The sequence below is a fragment of the Pinus tabuliformis genome, chromosome 9 (assembly GCF_031772625.1).
Source record: "Pinus tabuliformis cultivar Carrire ecotype Pingquan chromosome 9, CPIR1, whole genome shotgun sequence".
Lineage (NCBI taxonomy): Eukaryota > Viridiplantae > Streptophyta > Pinopsida > Pinales > Pinaceae > Pinus > Pinus tabuliformis.
This window is the reverse complement of record NC_142307.1, coordinates 1718337691-1718362787: the sequence shown is the minus strand read 5'-3', so window position 1 is coordinate 1718362787 and position 25097 is coordinate 1718337691. Positions and strand designations below refer to the sequence as shown.

The following is a 25097-nucleotide window of genomic DNA, read 5'->3' as shown; positions in this document are numbered from 1 at the left end:
CAATGCGGGAAAACCAGTGCAGCATATAGAGGCTTTGTATTGTTAAGCAGATTCTTTAATACAACTAGGGTGCCAAATGCGGCTCACCCAATAGAGAATAACCTTGGCAGAAGTACCTCTATCCGGAGACAGATATTTCGGCAGATGCAGCAACTGGATCATCAAACCCCATAGATGACAAATATTGTCCCAAGCGCTGGGCAACGATGGTTGCTCCCAGATCTACGCTACAACTACGTCACCACCTCTAAGACCTGCTTCACCCTCTCAGTGAGCCTCCATTGCTTAGAAAGTCTATATGTTGAACTACTCTCTCTCTACCCCACAGAGAAGCCCAAGCGCTGCCTCTAAGGGCCTGCGTCAGCCCCTCTAACTTCTGCGTCAACGTCTCTAGCCTCTATGTCACCCTCTCTAGAGCTACGTTGTCTCTCCTGGTGTTGCTTTGCTTCTCTGTTACGTATTCTTCGGCCTTGGACTAAAGCCCCTCTGCCGAACTGCCCCTCACTACAACTCAGATTGCTAGCTCGATTTTCTCAACAAACCTCGCCCCAGAAAAATTGAACTCTTTGATCAATTCAGTGTATCTCCAACTAACCATCAAGCCTGCTCTGATACTTTTCCTAATGATGGATCAACGATCATGATCTAATCTCTAATAAATGGCTAAGATTATAACAGGCTTGATCCTTGTCACTTAGAACCTTCTCCCCATATTTTTATTAATACACATTAATATTTATATTTTCCTAAGTTTAGACTTAGGAACTCATTAAAAATATTAATTATTTTAATAACTCCTCATCCGAGTCGAATTTCTCCAAACGATCTCTAGGTTCTAGAGATCTAATGTGTTTTGGCCCCTCCACAAAATTTCGGAGATAGAGCACATCTGATGCTACCCAAAATCCACACTCCCTCTTAGCGAGGAATGTGCTCTAGCAATACTTCCCCATAGAAGCATTACATTGATCCACTGCATCAGTCCTCTGTGTTGTTGATGCTCAACTTGATGCCCTTCATCCACTACATCGTTGCTTCCTGTACTACTTCCCACGACTCTGTCACTGCCACTGCTACATTTGTACTACAGCTCCCTCTCAAAATGTTGCATCATGTTGCCCATAGCACTGCCACTGCTACATTTGTACTACAGCTCCCTCTCAAAATGTTGCATCATGTTGCCCATAGCACTGCCACTGCTAACGGTTGCACTGCAACTCAGTTACTGAGAAGTAAGTAACTAAAACTTCACCTAAACACTGACATGTTGGTCAGTCTGGATGCCTCGTGATGCTGAAGCTACCTCTACTGCTAATCTGTGTTGACCCTCCATTGTTACTGCGCTGCTGCAAACTTCTATGTGCCTCTCGCAATGCTACAACACCCATTGCGCTGCATCAAACTTTGGCACTCTAGCTCTGCCACTGTCGCTCCATCACACCTCGCTCCAACCTACACCCGACATTATGCTACTGTCGTTAAGGGCTCCCATAGTCATATGTGATCCAAGAGTTTGGGCAGCTCAAGGATCCTGCCCTACCTGTAGTCCTCTCGACTACAACTCCATGTCACCCCACCTCTTATCCAGAGGTGCATGAGCACTCATGGCACAATCATCATCCTCGACATCCTTATTTACCTTCGTTGGAGCCTCTTTGATTCAAAAGCCTCCCCACTACCGTTCTTCCCAGGACAGTGAGTGGCATAATGTCCCAGTTCCCCACAATTGAAGCATCTGACCTTGGTGATGTCCTTCTTCCTATTTTGTTGCCCCTGTTGTCCCGCTGATGCAAGAGCTGCATCGTCCTCCTCCTCCTCCTTGACCCGGTTCACTTGCCGCTACTCCCTACCTTGGTCAACTTCGTGAGCTCTTCTTGTCAAAGAGCTGCCCACATCTTCACCTATCTAGGGAGAGTTTCTCTACCCAAAATACTTTGGACAAATGTCTCCCAATCCTTGGTGACTGTATTTAGGGCAGTCCTAACCATGAACTCAATATCTGGTGTAGACCCCACCGAAGTCAACTGGTTGCAAATCCCTTGCAACCTGAGAAGGAAGGGATCTATCTCCTCTCCTTTCTGCATCTGTTACTATCTCAGTTGATTTTCTAATAGCATCTCCCGCTGCACGGAAGAACCCTAGTACAAGGTGGTCAGGGTCTCCCACATCTCCCTTGTTGTTTCCTTCTCAACAATGTGTGGAACTACATGATCTTTGACCCTGTCTAGGATCATGCACTTTGCCTTCGCTTTGGCTTCCTCATACTTCTTCGCCGCATCAACATCAACCGGAACAGCAACCACTTTCAAGGCATAGCCCTTGATGCGATGTTTATCTAGGATTGCCAGGATCCTGGCCTTCCAGATGACAAAATTGGATGCTCCATCCAATCTCTCCTGATCCCTCAACCCATTCATTGCCATCTCTGCTCAAATAATAGGACCGGTTCTCTTCTCCCTCTCCTGTCATCAATCTGGCAAGACTTGGATCTAGATTCCTTGGGCGTAAGAAACCCTCTAAGGAACAAGCTCTTCTTGACTCCCTCTGAGTTTTGATTTCCCTCATGGAAATCCTCCAACCAACTGTCAAATCGCTCCTCTCCAATCCTCCTTTGTTGATACAACCCAGATCTAGATTTCTTGGCTAGAAATCTGTCAAGGCAGTGATTCCCTCTACCTTGGTTCTGTCTCCTTAGGCATTGTTATACACCAACAGAAACAGTGTCCCACCAGCTCCTCAAATCGAAATCTGCTCTGCTCCCATAGCCCCGGCAAATGAAGAATATGAGCCCTTCTGGCTCTACGCAATCACTGCATTAGCTGGATCAGCTCCTCCTAGCCACTGCATCAATCCTTCCTAGCTCAGAAAGATGATATGGCATTGTGTGAGCCTGATCTGCCCCCCCCAGCTTATGCGCTGGCCTGGATAGCTGACGTAGCTACTGCGTGGGCTTCTCCCAGCTACTATGTCACTCTCACTTGGCTCAGAGTCTTGACACATGCACTACGCGAGCCTCTGCATTATCTTTTTTGAACTGCGTTACTACTCTTGTGTCTCTGGCTCTAGAACAGTGTTGTCACTCGGGACAGCTGCTTCTTTGCAGCAAATTCTCTGGATTTCTTTGCTGGTGTCTTCAGTCTCCTATGATCTGCAACCCTCTGATAACATGTGAGAATTTTTGAATCTATACATCAGAAACCCCTACTACAATCACTGGTTTAACATCTCCTACTTGTTCTTTGCATTAACAAGTTATTTAATTACATAAACATCGATGAAAAACACTATTGCAACCTACAAATACATACAGATCTTGAACTGAAATAAACTGAGACAATCACACAAGGGACACCATTATTTTTAGACAATCGTCCCCGGAAAAACCCAATGCAAGAAAATCGGTGCAGCATATAGAGGGTTTGTATTATTTAGCAGATTCTTGAATACAACTAGGGTGCCAAATGCAGCTCACCCAACAAAAAATAACCTTGGCAAAAGTACCTCTATCCAGAGACAATTATTTCGGCAGATCCAGCAACTGGATGATCAAACCCCACAGATGACAAATGTTGTCCCCAGTGCTAGGCAGTGATGGCTGCTTCAAGCTCTAAACTGGCACTACATCACCTCCTCTAGGAGTTGCGTCACCCTCTCAGTGAGCCTCCATTTCTTAGAAAGTCGATATGTTGAACTGTTCTCTCTTTGCCCCACAGAGAAACCCCAACACTGCCTCTAAGGGCCTGCGCCAACCCCTCCAGCTTCTGCATCAGCCTCTCTAGCCTCTGCCTCACCCTCTTTGGAGCTGTGTTGTCGCTCCTGGTGTTGCTCTGCCTCTCTGCTATGTATTCTTCGGCCTTGGAATGAATTCCCTCTTCCGCACTGCACCTCACTGCAACTCAGTTCACTAGCTCGATTTTTTCAACAAACCTCGCCCCAAAAAAATCGAACTCTTTGATCAATTCGGTGTATCTCCAACTGACCCTCAAGCCTCCTCTTATACTTTTCCTGTTGACGAATCAATGGTCGTGATCTAATCTCTAATCAACGGCTAAGATTAAAACAGGATTGATCCTTGTCACTTGGAACCTTCTCACCCATATTTTTATTAATACACATTAATATATTTATTTTCCCAAGTTGAGACTTAGGAACTCATTAAAAATATTAATTATTTTAATAACTCCTCATCCGGGTGGAATTTCTCCAAACGATTTTTGGGTTCTAGAGATCTTGTGTTCTAGCCCCTCCACAAAATTTCGAAGCTAGAGCACATCTGATGCTACCCAAAATCAACATTTACCTCCCCCTTGGACATTCCTCCTTCCACCCCAATTGCTAGCAGGCACCTTCCATTAAAAGAGCTAGGCATCCCGAATGAAGAAGAGGAGGAAGTACTAGATATTACAAGGTTAAATTTTGACCAAATCCAGTGCAAGGTCATGCAGGAAAGGAGAAAATGGTATGCCAAGAACCCGGCTAATCCTATATTGGTAGTTGCGGAAAAGGAAATTGTCCTAGATACCACAATGAACCTTGAGATGATTGCTTCAGCCGGGACAACCTCTATGACTGCAACAGAGTTGAATATGAGCAAATTGAATAGACAAGTTTCAGATCTATAGGCCAAGCTCGCTGCTTCTAAACAAAGGGTTGCATAAGTATATGATGATAATCAAGATATGTGCATGACTCATTCAAGCATCAAAGAATTGCAAGTAGCCATTCATGAGGAAGTGGCAACTTCAGAAGATGCCAAGGCCATAGTTTATCAAGAGATGATGAAATTGCATCTGGCTACAGCAACCTTTCCAGCCATACAGGCAGAATCAAAAGCAAAGGTAGTTATACTTAAACGGGCCATGACAATTGTTGATAACATACGTGAATGGACCATCCATTATTCGGATGGCCGGAAGCTCTCCTAAGAAAGGACTAGATAAGCGAAACATGATAAAATTCAAATTTGCATCAAGGCCCATTCCCGTGACAATTTAACAAGAGATATGCATAAAGTGTTAGGTTCATATAAGCATTCGTTGAGCGGGCTAGAATCCGTAATTGAGGTGCACAAAGTTCCTTATATTAGGTTGGTCGGTGAAGCAAGGCCGCAAGAAGAAGTACTACAATAAATCCAAGCATTCCTCAATGCTTTCAAACAAATTTCTACCATGGAAAACTTACAAGTTTCAAAGGAAATAGTTACCCAATATGTGGTGGAGCCAGTAAGAATATACACCAAGCTTGTGACCCTAAATTACCTGATCAAAGTAAAGAAGGACACTCTATTGCCAGATGTCCTAGAATGCTTCCACAAACATGGAGATGAGCAGCAGAATAAGGCCATCAGTATTGCAAAGGAATACAAGCTTTGGCACACATATCTTGTATAGAAGTTACATATAGACGTCCCAAAGTTGTCTATAAATAGATTAGCAAAATAGGAGCATTTCTTTCATGTAACATGTTCATAGTATTATAGAGACTAGGATAGAGTAGAAAGTCTCATGGGAATGTGAAAGGTCATGATGTAACTCAAGGTTCATAGGGGTAGACAAAAGGTCACCCCTCTTTTTATGAAGATGTCCTCATGACACATTGTAAATGACTTTTGGCTTTGGACTCATTTTGTGCATATGGTTTGAGAACTAGGAGGTCTTTTGGTGAATGCATGAAGTAATTTGATATTTCCGCTCATGGATTTGATGCACTTCTCATGTGATGGTGCTATGGGATATTCTCGGCTTAATGTTTCAAGTTTTATGAACTTTGGCGTGCAGTTCCTTCCATGTGTCATCAAGCATTGTGGGATTTCCCTTGCAATGAATGGATGGTATATGATGCGTTTACTTTGTGTTTATGTCAATGAATGGTTTTATTGACTTGAGCATTATATCATTGTAGGATTGTGTGCTAACTTATTGCTTTCATAGCACTAATGATCACAAACTCATTCATGATTGATATACTTATCTGTGTAGTGTGTATGGATCTAATTTGAAGCTTTGCTTACACTGCATTTCTTGAGATTCATGCTTTGATATTATGTTGTTGCTATTCATAGTATCTTACATGTTGGATTTCCATAGATCACTTACTTTCATTTGCTAAAGCTTTATTTGTTCTATAACAACAACCTCTTGTCTCATCCAAAGTGAATTTCAATCAACGAGATGGCAGTCGGGCCCACATACCGAATGAGACTCCTAAACCAAATGGTGTAGAGTCTAATTGGGATTCTACATTGGAGAGATTCCCTAACTGTTGGCGGTACATTCTAGCCTGTCAACACCAAGCTTGCTTTTAATGATTTCGCATTTATTTAGCCCTTAATGATGAGCCAATTTCTCACTCATTAGTGTTGGAACGTGTAAAGGTTTCTTTATTATGTAATGGAGCATCAAGTGCTCAGGAAGCGAGTAATCGCTAATGAGGGGGGTAGGGCTCATGCTAGGCTTTTTCGCACACACTAATTAATTTCCCAACCATCTTTTCCATTTTAACTTATTCCTTTTCTTTCATTGTGACCATTTTATGCTTTTATTGTTCTTCTAGTTACATCAACCTCGAGGGCAAAGTTTCTGGCCCAAACTCAAGGATGAGAATACGAGGGTGTCAATCCCAATGAACCAATGATGAACAAGCCCAAAGAATGGAGATGTCATCTAGGGAACAATGGAAAGTGGCAAGTATGGAACAATCAAGGATATGCTACTTCAATCCAAGTCTCCCAAGTAGTGCCCCTCCTATAACCCTAAGGCCTCAGAGGAGATCTCACTAGACTAGGGTCAAAAATGAACCTCCCTAGTAAAGTGAGATAACAGGTATATAGTCAGGAGGTCTCACTGGACTAGGGTCAAAAACGAACCTCTCTAGTAAAGTGAGAGAACAGGTTTATAGTCAAGATCGGTTGAAGGTTCTATCATCTTGATCACTCCTTGATCCATCTTAGAATGCCCAAAACATTAAGTAAAAGCACATGATTGCAAAATGGTTAAAGTACCTGCCAAATGGTGATCCACCTTCCTTTAAGAGGAATGTCGGACAGTGAGAGGTGTTATTAGCAAAGGACTATAGCATATCGTTGTGTACTGAGAAATATAGGTCAGTTGGCTAGCTCACTTTTCAAAGAAGGAGAAAAAATTTCTCCTATGGGGTAACCCCCTTTTTGGTGGGTAACAAGGGGCACCCATTGCATGCCTCTATTTTGATTGGGTTACCATTACTAATTACAGTGATATGTGATTTAATGGTAAGTTTCGGTGGTGAAACCAATGAGACCGCGGTTCAAATCCCATTGAGTATATGGCCTGCTATGATCTTGGCCCAAGGAGTAGACTCCCCACTTTCCGAGAGTCTCAGCTCTTGATAAATCATAAGATATGGTATATCTGGCTTGCAGGTTGCTGGATATACTCTTTCTGTTATAGGGCAACCACGAGGTTTGATCTTGGGCCTCCCCCAGATTAGTCCGAGTTACCAATTCACCATGGTTAAAAAAAAAATTGTAATCACTTGTCCTTGTCACCTATTTTGATCTCAAGTTCTCACTAAAATTTTGTTCTGAAAATCACAAGTCTCTCAGTATTCCATCTACAATCTTTTATCTTCCTTCTCTATCTCATTTTTCTCCTGCAAGCTAGAAATTTATTTCTGTTGTTGTAAGCCTTTGCTCTCCCTGTCATCAGCATCTACTATCTTTGTGTTAACCCTTCACATCATCACCTAGGTAATTCATGTCGACAAGTGGCATTCCTTTGTCTTCATGTCTCACACAGATTTCCATTTTTATTTGATATGATTTTCTTTTGCCATTCCCAAGTTCCATTTTAGAAAATTTAAATTATTTAAAAATAGAAATCAGTCTTTTTTAATTTGAAAAAGAATAAAAAAAAATCAGCTCACCTTTCAAGTACACCTATGTCATCTCCTCACTTTATCATTCAAGGTGATTTGTCACCTAACTCTACACAGTTTCATCCTTGGCAAGGGTCCTAAATCTCCAACTCAGATCTCAGTCACGTTCCTGATCTTTGACTTTGACCAATATAGCCTCCCATTCAAAGGCTTTATATGTGAATTGCTTTGCTACCAGGTTGAGCAAATTCAGCATGATGCAAGATCATTATTTCACTTAAACTACAGAACAACAGAACAACGACAACAACAAAAAGAAAAAAAAAACTTTATGTATATGGAATTCAACATAACAACGTAACTACCAAAAGTACGAGAGCAGATTGTAATCCCTATTTAATCCAGTTAACCCACGTGCTAATTGTACTAGTATAAACTCACACAAACTTTAAAACTAGTCTAACACTAACATTATTTACAAACTTAAATTAGCAATGATCATTATTACGTCATAAAATTTTCGAATTAGGATATCGAATGATAATGAAAAAGTAAGTCACCTCTCCACAGGGAAGCATTCATCAAGAGATGGTTAAAAAATGATAGGTAATTGAAGAATATACTTGGAACCAGTGTTTAGTAAAGACCAAATGTTAAATGGCTGAAAGCACTATCAATCTCTCAACACATTAATATTTAGATTCCTTCTAAGACTGTTTTTGAATTTGGCATTCAGCAGATTAAAGTTCAGACCACTTGGATAATATTTGAGATTACCAGGCATTACTGTTTTTGAATTTGGCATTCAGCAGATTAGAGTTGAGACCACTCGGATAATATTTGAGATTACCAGGCATTTTAACGGCATGAAGCATTCTAATCATATTAAATATTTAAATATCTAAAGAATTTTACACTTTGTAACCACCATAGCTATATCAAATCGAAAAGGCTTGCCAATTTCTGAGACAGTTAAAAGATTTGATTTTTCACAGTTTCTTGCACCATGCTCCATTGATTAATTGTTGTGTGCATATGGTTATCTCTAACTTTTTACAACAGGCACTCAAAATGAAGGTCACTCGTTTTATGGTTTACTATACTGAATCATAAGAATCTGCAAAATAATATTTCCAGTTGAAGCTTGGGTTGTGGAGAAAATCTTATAGGTGATTATTGCAACAACCTTCACCATTTAATATTTTAAAAAATGAAAAAGCAAAGAGAACAACAATTACCTGGCAGGGAATCAGAAAATGTTTCAAGAAAATTATTCACACTCTCCCCATCAATAGTAAACCCCCAACGATTTGGGGTTCGACCAGCAATATATGCACATGCTCTTTCATCAGTGTCCTTCAAGAAAACCTGACCACAAAAACATGAGTGCGCATGTGAATCCTCATGAAACATTTCAACTTTATCCAAATCTAAAAATTGTTACCATGTTATCTTCAACAATCAAAATTTTGGAATCTCTAAAACATGTGAATTCATAACAGAGGTAATTGCAACATCAATTCAGATAAAATACTCTTAGAATACTATTACAGCCTTGATAGGGAAAAGGATTTTTAAATTATGAAACATTATTATTTTCTAAGTGATACAAAAAACAACTGGCAAAACCAATACGAAAGTAAAAGTACATTCAAATACAAAAGTCAAGAAAAAGTAGTTATGTCAGCTTCCTGCATTCTTTTCAGTGTAATGACTCGACACAAAGTCCAAGAAGAAATTACTACTCATCAAAATCAGTGGCCAAACACTTGGACACTCATATTTCTTTCAAGCGGCTTTTCAGTAGTTCAATTTGTGTGACTACGGTTGAGAGTTCATCGCAATACTTTATATAGAAAACTGATCAGCGTTACCATACTTCTCCACGTCCAAGTTAATTCCCAACACTGACTCTGCTCTGTGAAGAAACTAAGACAATGAAGCTTGATTTCAAGTTTGACAAAGTCCCAAATCATACTTTCAAGCATGACTGACTAAACGCAAACAGTGTGTGTCTAAAACACACAGAACAAAGAAAAAAAACTTGTTTTACCTGGTTTTCTAACCTGACATCACAGAAAAGTGGTCAGCTGTCCAGAATTTATTGTGCTTTGTAAAATTATTATCATATATGTACCTTGAAAAGATAAATTATTAAAAAGTTCCTGATTTTCTAACCTGACATCACAGCAAAGTGGTCAGCTGTCCAGAATTTATTGTGCTTGGTAAAATTATTATCATATATGTAGTTTGAAAAGATAAATTATTAAAAAGTTTGATTATATGTATAATGTAAACTTCAATATCAATGAAATCATTTGTTTGGAAATTCAGTGTGTTTCTTATTTGCAATATTTTCCTTTATTTTCCCACAGTTCGTTCCAGCCACTTGTGTAGCCAGCTCATTATTTACGAAAACGAGTTCAGAAGGGTTTTCTATCATATATTTTGTACGTTAAATTTGGTGTGGAGATGCAAACATCTTCACACAAAACATCTTACAATAACCATGCTCTGAAGAGTCAACTAAATCAATTTCATTCATTGTGGGATTGACCTTTTCTAGCTCGAGGCACTGCAAAGATTGCAAACACAAACTTTCAGTAGTGGACAGAAAAGCAAACCAATGGTGATGGCAAGAAAGTTCACATCAATTAGAGAGCTTCACAAGCTTGATCAGCAGCTGCATTTGTTTATACATGGTTGTCACAATTCCTTCAAATGTAAACATAGATACTAAAGAATACATTTGTACATTTGACATTGCTTTTGAAGGAAAGAATGGCCACTTCATTTAGAACTCAAATTCATGAGAGGAACTGGTTATTTTAATAGTGAAGAAAACAACATCTGCATTAACATCAAATTCTGTGCATTGCTTCCAGTTGCTCTAACCAACATCAATTGTAGAATTCGAGGACAGACAACTAAGAGCACTGACTTAATTACTGTTGCTTTCTTTATGATATGTAAACATTTTGATTCTCTTAGTGTACCCATAAATAATGCATGTTAAACGGTTAGGATGATTATTCTTATATCTAAAATCTTATTCCAAAAGTACCGAGCACTAATTCCATCATTGCAATCTTAAATTTCATTTATATGACAGGAGCTGTGCATACATTTGTCAAAATATATCACACAGAAACATTAATACAACAAAGCAAGGATACCAAAGGAGAAACATGTATATCAATACACCCACAACCACATATGCCATGTATTTATGTAAACAACTGTGTAACAATGGATTTCGACACTTATGGATCAGGACAACATCAGCCATTGGGAACAGGTTTAATCACCAACGATGTATTCTACTATCTAGAATGTATGTATAGCTTCAAGCATGGAGATAATGAATCAAGTCTTAAAGTGGAATATCCCTAATACCAACAACATGGATGCTAGTTACCCATACCCAACCAATTTCATATCCTCGCCCATGGGCTAGCTACCTCTAGATTCAGATCCATAAGAGCTTTGCATAGCATCTGATGCCATCATACAAACTCTTTTGAAGATAAGATACGACAAAGATAAGATAATTTATTAATGTGCAACGAATGGCCAAAAATAGATCAATGGGATTGCTAAGTACAACAATGTTGAACACAAAGTGGAAGAACAAAGGTTGGCCCTAGAAAACCATGATAAAATATGATCTAATCTGTGCTAAATTAGATCAAAAGTCTAAGATCATGGAGAAAGAATACAAAGCTGTAAGGTAATTACATGCAAGCATTGTTGTTAAAATTGGCAACTAGGGCCAAACTCCATGTGGGTCAGCTTATTTATGGCACCTGATATTTTTATTGGATCCCTCTCATCGAGAGGTGTAGGATTGATCTAAAGATCATCCGATTCTTATAAGTATTTATGGAGATATGAATTTATTTTGATTATGGAATTATCACCAAGCCGACCAGCAACTTGAGTAGGCTCAAAAGCCCAATAGTTGTGTCTATTCATCATCTATGTTTTTAGTATAAATATAGAGGACTTGAAATCATTTGGAAGACACACCTCTTCATGTGTAGTCTCCTCTCCACGTCTAGGTTTTTGGTGAAGGAGAGAGACACCATGAGTGATACGCTGGTCTTCAAGTGATGCCCTAGCTGCTGTACGTTGCCCTAGCCGCAGAGATCTGGCCGCAGTAAAGGAGGCCTCATACGCAGCCAAAGGAAAGGCCCTATCCACATTAAGGAGACTCTAATACGCTGTGCAAGAAACCCTTATACGCAGGCCCTAATACACTGTCCAAAGAAGTTTTATACGCTGGGCATAGAGACTCCTTACACGCTGTTCATGGAGACATTTACACGCAGATCATGGAAATAATTATACGCTGTTCAAATAAGCAGGTCAATCCACAGTAAAAGGAGTCATGTTTACATAGTCAAAGAAGATAAGAAGAACTTCGCATTCCTCTCTGAAATTCCGCATGAATGTTAGGTGCAGGTGTACGCTATACAGGAGGGACAGACCTCACATAAAGGGAGGAACAGATTCCTCTCTGAAATTCCACCCATAAGTGATTTTATTAAAATAATTAATATTTTTAATGGGGTTCCTAAGTTCCTAAGTCTAAACTTAGGAAATTAAAATATTAATCAGTATTAATCTAATATGGGGTGAAACTTCTAGAAAAATCCACGGATCGAGCCAAAACGATCTGAGCCTTGGATTATGTTTTAATCTAGGTCATTGGTTGTCCAACAGGAAGATATAAGAAGGGGCTTGAAGGTCATTTGGAAAACAAAGAGAGATCGAGGAAATCGATTTTCTGAAGTGAGAAGTTCTTAGGAGGAAAAATTGATTGAAGAAATCTCTTGTAGTTGAGGGGTAGGGATAGCCAATGTTTTAAAACTCCGACTCGGACTTTGACTCAGCCAACGGTCGACTCCGACTCCAACTCCGACTCGGTATCGACTCAGCCGGCTCGATTTCAATGACTCGGTCGTTGTAAAAAATACATTAAATATCTATTTTTTATAATAACACATAATTTTAAAGATTTTCATTCATGTTTCCAAACACACAACATTAGAAAATAGATAGAAGACAACATATGATCAAAGTAGGCTCATGAATATATCCATTATATTAAAATGGCACCCAGTGCACTGTTCAATACATACACGATGATGATATAGAGATCAAAACAAAAACACATAACCAAGAAGGCTAGAAATGGCCTCTACAACAAAATTTTGTGACCAGTACTACTAGCTACTGCTAGAGTTGCCAACATCATTTGGCTCAGTGTTACTTGGGAGCAGGAGCGAAAGCGGGGAGCGAGAGCGAAAACGGGAGCGGGAGCGACATTTTCGGATGCTCCCGGTTTGGGAGCAAATCCCGAAGGAGTTCGACAACCAATGTCACTAACATCAAGGTACATAGAGGGATTGGTGCTCTTGATTAAATACGAGTTCCATACCCTAGTACATGACAAAATTCATTGGAAACATTGCAATCCCCCAATCCTGAAATCTTGAAAAACCGATAAGTCTGCTGGATTTTGAATGAAATCTAAAATTCTACTTTCTCCATATGAAATCCAATGAGGCCGGAACCACTCTCAAACATCCTGAGTGATTTCATGGTAATGTTAAAAATTTAAGTAAAAGAATGAAAATGAAGATTAAGGAGAATGTCACTTTCATTTTCATCCCTTTACTTTAAGAATTTAACATTACCATGAATAGCATAGCCTTAGTAGGGCAATATGATCAAATACTAGGGTTTGGGAGAGGGGAATGGACCCCAAAGACCAGCGAACTAATTCATAAACCCTTTTGGAGTCCCCCAGGGCCCACACTTAGAAAAAATTTAAAAAAGGCGTGTTTTTATGGTTCACTGGCCACTGTCAACTACCCGCCCGAGTAGTTATGGATCGAGTCGGGTCTGCCGAGTTATGATTGACCGAACAGAATTTCCTGCCGGGTTGAAATTTTTTTTTCTAGCTCAGACCAACTCGGCCGAGTCAGTTCCGAGCCAGCCGGATCTTAAAACAATGGGGATAGCAGCTTCCAAAGAGAGATTCTCAGTCGAAGATACAACAGCAGAGAGAGGCAGTGAGTGATCCAGAAGCTTTGACGCAAAGGTTGTTGCAGGGCCAGAAGGGCCACGCAGAATCAGTGCAAAGAGAGAGGTAGGAGTCCGAAATCTGAAGAGGAATTCAATTTTCAGAAGTCGGAAGCTGGGGTGCGATACCAGGAGGCAAAAATCAAATCTCCTAGGCAACAAATAGATTAGCCAAAGAAGTGACACAGCACCCAGAGAGCTCGACGTTGGGCTGAAGCAGACACTACGCAGAGGAAGACAGAACAACAGGGAGGCAGTCAATTTGGGGTTGGATCAACCAGGATTTGTTAGTGATTGTGTGAGGTAACCTCACAAAGCTTCTGCCAGTATTTCTCTCTAAGTCTATAACTAAATAGCCCTGTGAGGTATTCAGTGATGTATTCAAAATTTGCTACTAATTAATAATAAAAAACCTTAGAGTTGTTGCACCGATTTTCCCGCATTGGGATTTCCCAGGGAGTATTTGTCCAAAAATAATTGTGTCCTATGTGTTGTATTTTTCTTTCTTGCTCAGTATTTTGTTTCCGCATATATGTTAATTAAGTGAAGGTTGTAGATGTATTTGCTTTGATATTTACCATAGAGCACAATAAATAACTTGCATGAATTAACAAGTAGGAGAAGTAACATCAATTTGTTGCAGTAGGGATTCTTGTTGAGGAATTTTCACATGGTATCAAAGCTAGTGCAGCAGAAACAAGAGGAGCAAAACCAGAAAACCCAGCGCTGGGCAAAAGAGGAAATCAAAATGTTGCAGGAGACAGCAAGTCGAAACCCCAGAGGGTTTGCGCAGTTCTAGCCGGAGGGTCGAAAAATCGAGGTAGTCTCTCTCCAAATGAGTTGACGGAGAGAAAAGGCTTCCAATTCGAAATTTTTCGTGGTAGAGGGAGCAGCGCTGAGTCACAGCATAAGGAGCAATTGGTGGGACGCAGATTTTTCAGTGGGCAATTTTGTCAGGCTAAAAAGACGTCAAAAGAAAGAAGAAGAGCATAGTGAGGGAAGACTTCTGCAGTGATTTCTTGTAGAGGAACTCAGCATTTCTCATTTGCAGAGTAGCAGAGGAGCTATAAGTTACCAACATAATCAGAGAGTGCGTAAGTCAGCCTAGGATCTTACGCAATAGGGAGAAAGACGGAGTTGTTCGACAGTTTTCAGAATATATGGCAACCAATTGCTTGATGGATCAGGACAGGTTGGACGGGGCCTCCAACTATGCCATCTCGAAGGCTAGAATGACCTTCCTTCTAGATGATCATGCCCTCAACATGTATGTTGATAATGTGGTAGCTGTCCCGACCGGTGCATATCCGTTGAAGAAGTATAGAGTTGAGATGGCTAAGGCAAAGAGGATGATCCTGGATGGAGTTAAGGATCACGTGGTGTGCCACGTTGCAAGCAAAGGGACCGCTAAGGAGATGTGGGATGCCTTGGCCACATTGTACCATGGATCTAGGGAGCAGCGGAAGATGTACTTACAGCAGAAGTTGAGATCTGCTCAGATGCAGAAGCGAGAACATGTGGATCTGTACCTCATGAAACTGAAGGAGACCCGTGATGAGTTGTCGGCTGCGGGGCACACACCTCAGGACTCAAAGTTAGTGAGACTAACTCTAAATTCTGTCTCGGATGATTGGAAAATCTTTGTCCAAAATATCTTGGGCAAAGCAGCATTGCCATATTGGGACGAGAAGTGAGTAGCTGAAACAAGAAGAGTTGAGGAGAGACCCGCTCAAGGTAAAACTTGATGGGAGCAACAGCAGTAGTAGCTCGAAGCCAAAGGTAGAGGAAGAGGATAACGCAACCCTTGACTCGAAGGGACAGTGGGGGCAACAGAGATGAAAGAAGGATGTCTCCAAGGTGAAGTGCTTAATATGTGGCAAGATAGGCCATTGTGCATCCTAGTGTCCTTTGAAGAAAAAGGACAAGGATGAAAAGCATGATCCAAAGGTTGCAACCGCAAAGATCAACAAGGAGGAGTTCACCATGATAGTTGACATACCTCCAGGAGGGAGCTGTAGTCAGAAGGACTGCAAATGGGTAGGATCCTTGAGGAGCCCACCTATTGGGTTGTCACCTTGCTATGGGAGCCCATGATCAGGAGTAGCGAGATGTTGGAGTTTCAATTGGTGCCATGGAGTGTCGATGCAACAAATGCAGTGGCTAGAAGAGCCAGAGACTGAGCAGCGCAGAGCAAAGAGGAGGCAATGCAGGGAGGCACATCGCAGATCTTCAGCAGCGCAGTGGCTTCAGAGGTAGCATGGGACTAGCAGCAGTCAGGATTTCAGCACCGAGGTGTATCCACTAGATACTTGTCTAGTTTTGGGTGTTTTCAGTTGCTTCTCTCGGCATTTGAGTTGCAGTACAGATGCAGTGTTAGCAGTGACAGTGTTAGCAGCATAGTCGATGCAGCACTTGAGAGGGAGCTGCAGTACAGATGTAGCATTAACAGTGGCAGTGTCAAAGGCAGCAGTACAGTAGCAGCAGCGACACAGTGGTTGGTGGACAATAGGTCAGACATTAGCAGCGTAGTGACAATGCTTCAGAGTCAAAGTAGTATGCAAAGAGGCATTGTATTGATAGAGCACATTCCTCGTTAAGAGGGAGTGTTGATTTGGAGTAGCATTGATGTGCTCTAAGCCTCAAATTTTGCAGGGATGCTTGGGCACAGGTATCCCAAAGAACCCAAAATGTGTTTTGGGAAATTCCACCCATAAGTGATTTTATTAAAATAATTAATATTTTTAATGGGATTCCTAAGTCTAAACTTAAGAAATTAAAATATTAATGGGTATTAATCTAATCAGGGGTGAAACTTCTAGAAAAAGCCACGGATCAAGCCAAAATGATCTGAGCCTTTTGATTATGTTTTAATCTAGGTCGTTGGTTGTCCAACAGGAAGATATAAGAAGGGGCTTGAGGGTCTTTTGGGAAACACGCCGAGAAATTGAGGAAATCGATTTTCTGAAGTGAGAAGTTTTCAGGAGGAAAATTCGATTTAAGAAATCTCTTGCAGTTCAAGGACAAGGATAGCAGCTTTCAAAGAGAGATTCTCAGTCGGAGATACAACAGCATAGAGAAGCAGTGAGTGATCCAGAAGCTTTGATGCAGAGGTTGTCGTAGGGCCAAAAGGGCCACGTAGAAGCAGCGTAGAGGGAGAGATAGGAATTTGAAACCTGCAGAGGAATACGATTTTGAGAAGACGGAAGTCGGGGCGTGAGACCAGGAGGCAGAAATCAAATCCCCTGGGCAACAGATAGATCAACTAGAGAAGTGACGCAGCACCTAGAGAGCTTGACGTTGGGCTGACGCAAACACTACGCAGAGGCAACAAGAACAGTAGGGGGCAATCAGTTTAGGGTTGGATTAGCCAGGATTTCTCAGTGACTGTGTGAGGTAACCTCACAAAGCTTCTACCAGTGCTTCTCTTTGTAACAGAATAGCCCTGTGAGGTATTCAGTGATGTATTCAGAATTTTCTACTACTTAATAATAAAAAACCCTTAGAGTTGTTGCACTGGTTTTCCCGCATTGGGTTTTTCCGAGGACTATTTGTCCAAAAATAATTGTCCTATGTGTTGTATTTTTCTTTCTTGCTCAGTATTTTGTTTAAGTGAAGGTTGCAGATGTATTTGCTTCGATATTTACCGTAGAGCACAGTAAATAACTTCCATGAATTAACAAGTAAGAGAAGTAACATCAGTCTGCTGCAGAAGAGATTCCTATTGAGGAATTTTCACAATTGTCACCTCAGTAACCTTTATCCTACTCTTTCACGAAATTAAACCACAAGGGAGGCTTCCCTAAATCACCTAGATACATATTCTAATGTTATGGCTCAAGGTGATGAATAAAAGGTCTAATGTTGGATAGAGTACCGGCAAGACCTAACGTCTCCTAGGCGTTCAATACTAGAGTTCAAATACTCTATGCCCAAACCAAGAAATAGGCTACATAAGTCATGGCTTGGAAGATATGCAATGATCAAGCACTCAAGAAAAGATTTGAGAATGATATTCAACAAAAAACGATCAATACCTTCCAAAAGATGTTGGGTTAGACTCGGGAAATTATTTTTATGGTTTGTTAGGTATGCATAAACAGCAAAAAGGAGAGTGACTTCAGCCCTGTTTAGGAGATATAGACTACACATTGTGTTAGATTTTGCCTTTAAATAGTTATAAATGCAATCCCTAAATTATGAGTCACAAACATCCACTCAAACTTTACTTTCATGAATAAATTTGCCCTAGTAAACCTAGTGGCTGCCCTAGACGTCTAGGAGAGAGGAAAAGGATATAAATTTAATGGGACTGATGGAAGATCAACAGACTAATGATTGGTGCATTGTCCTACTAGGGTTTAATTGAGGTTTTAGGGTAAAATTTTCAAGGGAAGGAACTTGATGGAGTAAGGGGGGGTACCTAGTGTTGAGTGTTGGAAAATGTAACTAGGTTCGGTCTTCTTAATATACTTGAAGAAGAAATTTATTGGTTAAAAGAAATTGATTTTGTAATATGTCCATTTGGACATTTGAAAGAAAAATAAAATTTGAGTTTTTGAAATTGTATTTAGTTGTCCAAGTAGCCAAGTGGGCCCTCCTAGATGATAGGTCAGCCCTCCTAGATGACAGGTCGGAAAAGCTTGAAAAGACATGACTTTTGGCATGGGAAAACCACTATATAGTGGCATAAGGACTCGTCCATTTGAAAACAATTTTGTGGATCTTCAGTTAAAAAATTTGGATCTCTGTGGCAAGAAGAAATTCGAATGTCTTTCACTATGGAATTCGGATGTCTCTTCTCTGTAAAACTTGGGTTCTCTGTGGTGTACTTTTGTGATGAAATTTGGGCTCTTTGTGTTGTACTTTGTGATGAGATTCGGGCTCTCTATGGTGTACTTCTATGATGAAATTCGGGCTCTCTGTGGTGTAATCCTATGATGAAATTCGAGCTCTTTGTGGTGTACTGCTATGTTGAAATTCGGGCTCTCTGTGGTGTACTTCAATGATGAAATTTGGGCTCTTTGTGGTGTATTTTTGTGATGGAATTTGAGATCTCTATGGTGCACCTATGTGACAGTATGCGAATTCCTATGGCGACCTAAGCAGGAGGTTATGGACAGATTTGTGGGCAGACTTATGGACAAGCATGTGAAGGACTTTATAAAGAAAAATGTTGTCTGGTGGAGGGTTGAATTAGGACTTGGGATACTGGTTGTATTGACTTGGATTTTCTATGACTCCATAGGGAAAGGATTGATTGGTTTTCCCCCTTGGTGGGGTTTTTCCCTGGCTTGGAGCCTAATCTTTGTTGTCTCTTGTTCTTCGGTGTCTCTTGTCTCTTGTTTTATTCTATTACATATAACGGTAGTTACTTGATGAAGAAGATTAATAAATCAAGAAGAACCCTAATAATAATCACAAGTAATTATCATGTTAAAGAATTCACCATTTACACTGGAGTTCTAACATTGAGAAATCAAAGTGTAGTGAGGTTAGGCTTGATTTCTGTGTCTTGATAATTACTTGTGAATGTTTATTGTCTTCTTATTACTTCTTAAGTGTTCATCAAGCAATTATACAAATGTTCAGTCTTTCAAGAAAAGCAAAGAGACAAGAGACACAAAAATTAGGCTCCAAGCTAGGGAAAAACCCCACAAGGGGGAAAACCCAACCATCGTTCTCTTATAGAATCAAATCAAAATGAGATATCGAAGACCAAGACAAAGACCAAAACTACCACCAAAAAATCCAAGAGCGACCCTCCTCACCTCCAAACTCAAAGTCAACATAAGTTCAAACTAGTCAACTTCTTGAACATGAAATTTCCGGCCTACAATAGCACAAAATAATTCAGCCTGTTTAAAAATTTATTATCCACATGTGCGAGATTCTCTCTCCTTTAATTCAGCTTCCTTTCTCTTTTTCCGGTTTAATAAATACTTCTTGTTTTGTGATTGGATGATCTCCCAAATGAGTCGAACTACTTCCTATATAGTTGTCCAAGAGGGTTGAGTAGGTGGCTCTTGAAGGACTACGCTGACTTGTTCCAAGGAGGACCGGCTTGCTCATTTAGTAGACTTTGACTCAAACAAAAATTCAAATTCCTTTTTTCTTTCGAATGTCCAAATGAGACATGACTCAAGTACATTTTTCTTTGACTCATAAAAAAAAATTGACTCTATAAGCATGACGAATATGCTTTGACCAAAAATAAATATAATAATGAACATATAATAAATATATCAATGATTGTTTTAAATTACATTATGAAGACCGACACTTGTTACAATTTCAACGCTCTCACTTAACTAGGGAGGTATTCATAATGACTCAACAAAATATTCTCAAAGTTGAAATATTCATATAAGAAAGGATCTAGATTGATAAACATCAATGATGATTACATCATCATAACCAGCATTGTCAAACTATGTTATAGATCTAACCCAGAAATAGTATAGATCTGATATGAAAACATAAGAAAATGCAAATAAACCCAGAAATAATATGAAATGATTCTTTATTGATATCAAACCCTTAAGGTAGGGCAACACCATACATTCACTCCTTAAGGAAAGAGAACACTCCACAAGCCATATGCCTGTTCATACAATAATCCTTGACAATATTCCTTGACCTGGAGTCTCTAGCCTCTATATAGGCCTCATACATACAATACCATGGGTCATTACCATGGTTCCCTCATACCATCAAACTAATACCATGGCCCAATTACATTATTACTAACTACTTGTGGTCTCTTACACGATATGGGTTAACCACCTTATTTATTACTATGGCCCATTGGCCCATCCCATTATTACATTATTACCTTGGGTACCTCCCTTGGTACCCCATATTATCCCCCTAGGTATACAACAAACTACCAAGGCCTTGAGAAGTAAGCTCTATCTCTCTACTAGATCAGACCACAATGCTAGGAGGCATAAATTTGGACACCATCGCCTCTTCGAGACACATACCCCACCTAGGTGTTCACAAATGTATGTCCTCACAAGACCATTTCCTAGTCCATTGTCACAATACTTAACACAAGGAAATGTATGTCGATCCTCAAGACTATTCTTATCTTAGATCAATGTACTTGACTTGCGAGGTTAGTCCTAGTCATGGTACAGACTTCAAATAATATCGTTCCCAAATGCTTATCAAATCCACCATTCTCCCTATCAATGTTCATGCACTAGGTTAGGTTTATGGTTGTTAGTCCTGGCCATAATACGTGACACATGGAGAACACAGTGTCGGCCCTCACTCTCTCTCAACCAAGGAGGAGATATCCATCCTCACTCCCTCTCAAATCGAGAGGAGATAACTACAAGCCCAAGATTGTGTCGGAAGTACACATACTTCCCTTAAATCAACTACTTGCTCATCTATGGAGATCTTATTTGTATCTTCTTGGATCCTATTTTCATCGTATTCTCGAATCATAAAGTGCATCATCCTTCCTGGTTCTCTGACAATCTTCATGTAGCCTTGATCAATTGAATCCAACATGTCATCAACTAGTTCATCAAACACCTTATGGAGCCAAACTTCTTCACAGCTGATTGTACAAGCCTTCACATCTTCTTCCATCACACTGCAATAGAATTATGCTTCATGCTCTTCTAAGAAATCAACTTCCAAGTAGATTAAACCATCAGTAGTATATGTATTCATCATCTGTACTGCCAACTCAATTGATGTGACATTGAATTGAATAAATCAAGAATCCAATCAGCTCAAGTAATGATGTATCCATCCAAGAGCTTACGGCTCCCTCTTTCAACCTGAGTTAAGTGAATGTCTTCCCTTTTATTAAGTCGTGTTTTTCAAGCTCCCATCTTCTTTGATGCATACTTCAAATTGCTTTCTCCTTCTTTATTTATCTCTATTAAGATTCAGAAAAATCTTCGTGCTTTGCTATTTTCTTCTAATTCTTCCATTTGCTAATAAAGTTTAGATAGTTCTTATTTTTACATGCAGAAATTATTAGAAGACTATGAAAGAACAGAAAGCAAAGTGTATAGACAAAATAGCAACAATAGTAGTTAAAGAAAGGAGATGTACAGTACTTATCTTTATGTGGAAGGTTAGCTCCCTCTTAAACTTAGACCTTTTTTCACCATACATTCACTCCTTAAGGAAAGAGAACACTCCACAAGCCATATGCATGTTCATACAATAATCCTTGACAATATTCCTTGACCTGGAGTCTCTAGCCTCTATATAGGCCTCATACATAAAATACCATGGGTCATTACCATGGTTCCCTCATACCATCAAACTAATACCATGGGCCCATTACATTATTACTAACTACTTGTGGTCTCTTACATGATATGGGTTAACCACCTTATTTATTACTATGGCCCATTGGCTCATCCCATTATTACATTATTACCTTGGGTACCTCCCTTGGTACCCCATATTATCCCCCCTAGGTATACAACAAACTACCAAGGCCTTGAGAAGTAAGCTCTATCTCTCTACTAGATCAGACCACAATGCTAGGAGGCATAAATTTGGACACCATCGCCTCTTCGAGACACATACCCCACCTAGGTGTTCACAAATGTATGTCCTCACAAGACCATTTCCTAGTCCATTGTCACAATACTTAACACAAGGAAATGTATGTCGATCCTCAAGACTATTCTTATCTTAGATCAATGTACTTGACTTGCGGGGTTAGTCCTAGTCATGGTACAGACTTCAAAGAATATCGTTCCCAAATGCTTATCAAATCCACCATTCTCCCTATCAATGTTCATGCACTAGGTTAGGTTTATGTCTGTTAGTCCTGGCCATAATACGTGACACATGGAGAACACAGTGTCGGCCCTCACTCTCTCTCAACCAAGGAGGAGATATCCATCCTCACTCCCTCTCAAACCGAGAGGAGATAACTACAAGCCCAAGATTGTGTCGGAAGTACACATACTTCCCTTAAATCAACTACTTGCTCATCTATGGAGATCTTATTTGTATCTTCTTGGATCCTATTTTCATCGTATTCTCGAATCATAAAGTGCATCATCCTTCCTGGTTCTCTGACAATCTTCATGTAGCCTTGATCAATTGAATCCAACATGTCATCAACTAGTTCATCAAACACCTTATGGAGCCAAACTTCTTCACAGCTGATTGTACAAGCCTTCACATCTTCTTCCATCACACTGCAATAGAATTATGCTTCATGCTCTTCTAAGAAATCAACTTCCAAGTAGATTAAACCATCAGTAGTATATGTGTTCATCATCTGTACTGCCAACTCAATTGATGTGACATTGAATTGAATAAATCAAGAATCCTATCAGCTCAAGTAATGATGTATCCATCCAAGAGCTTACGGCTCCCTCTTTCAACCTGAGGTAAGTGAATGTCTTCCCTTTTATTAAGTCGTGTTTTTCAAGCTCCCATCTTCTTTGATGCATACTTCAAATTGCTTTCTCCTTCTTTATTTATCTCTATTAAGATTCAGAAAAATCTTCATGCTTTGCTATTTTCTTCTAATTCTTCCATTTACTAATAAAGTTTAGATAGTTCTTATTTTTACATGCAGAAATTATTAGAAGACTATGAAAGAACAGAAAGCAAAGTGTATAGACAAAATAGCAACAATAGTAGTTAAAGAAAGGAGATGTAGAGTACTTATCTTTGTGTGGAAGGTTAGCTCCCTCTTAAACTTAGACCTTTTTTCACCAACTGTGTCTTCACATCAGCGTGATTTCATTTATGTCATTTTTAAGAGCTAGATCTTCTTCTTGCAGTAGAAATGATTAGGTAGGGTTTTGTTCCTAGGTTTTTCTAATTCAAACCTTTGTTAGGGTCTTCAAACCCTAGATATATCAAGTAATGAAGCACGACCCATTTGAAACCCACAGATACCTACAGGTAAGAGCGGGTCTATGGATGGGCCGACTCACCCACATAGAACTTGCGGTCTAGACCCGAACTCGGCGGGTTTTCCATAAGACTCGGCTACCCACATCAAACCCACAGGTAGCCCATGAGACCCTCATCGGCCCTGTATAGGACCCGTCGGACATGAAAAGCCACAAACTGTCCAAAATTTTGATTTTTTCTTTTTCTTTTTTGGAAATGAGGGGGAGGAAAAGGGAAATTGGAGGGAGAAAAATGCCTTATAAGCACCTCTCTCCCTTCCATTTCTCATTCACTTGTCATTTGAGTGTTTGGCTAATTTGTATGAGTGTTGAGAATGAAGCTAAAGGAGCATGACGAGGTTGTTGGAGGAGGCTAAAGGAGGCCAAATGAGGATTTCATCGGATCAGACTAAGCTTCAGGTAGGCTTCATGAACCTAGTTGGAATGTTTTCCATGTATTCATTTTTGTTTTTTATTTTTTGAATTTTTTTTATGTTTACAATTTTTTTTTATGTTTGGGATTGTCTGTGGTTGAGTTTCTTAGCCACACAAGGCTGTTGTGTGGCTGAGAAACTCACCCACACAACCAAAAAAATTTGCAAATTAGACAAAAAAAAAAAAAATTGTCACCATGCCACCAAAGGGTTCCAGACAATCTCGTGATCCGGCATGGGCACATGGTCAACGAATCATTGTTAGTAATGACCACAATATCAAGTGCAATTATTGCAATGCCACAATGCATGCAGGCATAAACAAGTTGAAATACCACCTAGCCAAAATTCCTAGGAATGGTGTGGGATGTTGTCCAAGTTGCCCTAATGAAGTCACTACTGAAATGGTAGCTTCTTTGGAATCCATTAAAGAAACAAGTTCTAAGAGGGCAAGAAGGAAGGATAAGATTGTTGGGATAGGTAGATCTTCATCTCAGAGTGAAACACAGTTTCAAAGTCCAGGTATTGGTAACTCCTCTTCAAGTGTTGTGGCGAAGAGGAGTATAACCTCTTTTTTCTTCAGTCCTTGTACCACTCCAGGATCTCAACCAACCTTGGACAGTTTCAATGAAAAGAAGAGGAAGGAGGCAGATATGGCAATGAGGAGGTTTTGGTACCATAACAGTCTTTCATTCAACTATGCAAAGTATTATTTTTATCAACCCATGGTGGATGTCATTGCATGTGCTAGCCCTATATACAAAACCCTGTCCTATAATGCACTTGGGGGGAATGAGCTAGATGAGGAGCTTGAGTGTGTCAAGAA

General features: G+C 40.0%; 1 protein-coding gene across 2 annotated transcripts in view; it reads right to left on the bottom strand.

Annotated features, from left to right (window-relative positions):
- The window catches only part of LOC149155570 (stromal processing peptidase, chloroplastic-like), a 308857-nt gene that overhangs the window by 91380 nt on the left and 192380 nt on the right, over positions 1 to 25097 (bottom strand). For both annotated transcript variants that reach the window (XM_089445727.1, XM_089445728.1), the window contains exon 18: positions 9093 to 9222. In XM_089445727.1, the coding sequence (XP_089301853.1) occupies positions 9093 to 9222 (130 nt within the window). The remainder of the gene's footprint in view (positions 1 to 9092; positions 9223 to 25097) is intronic.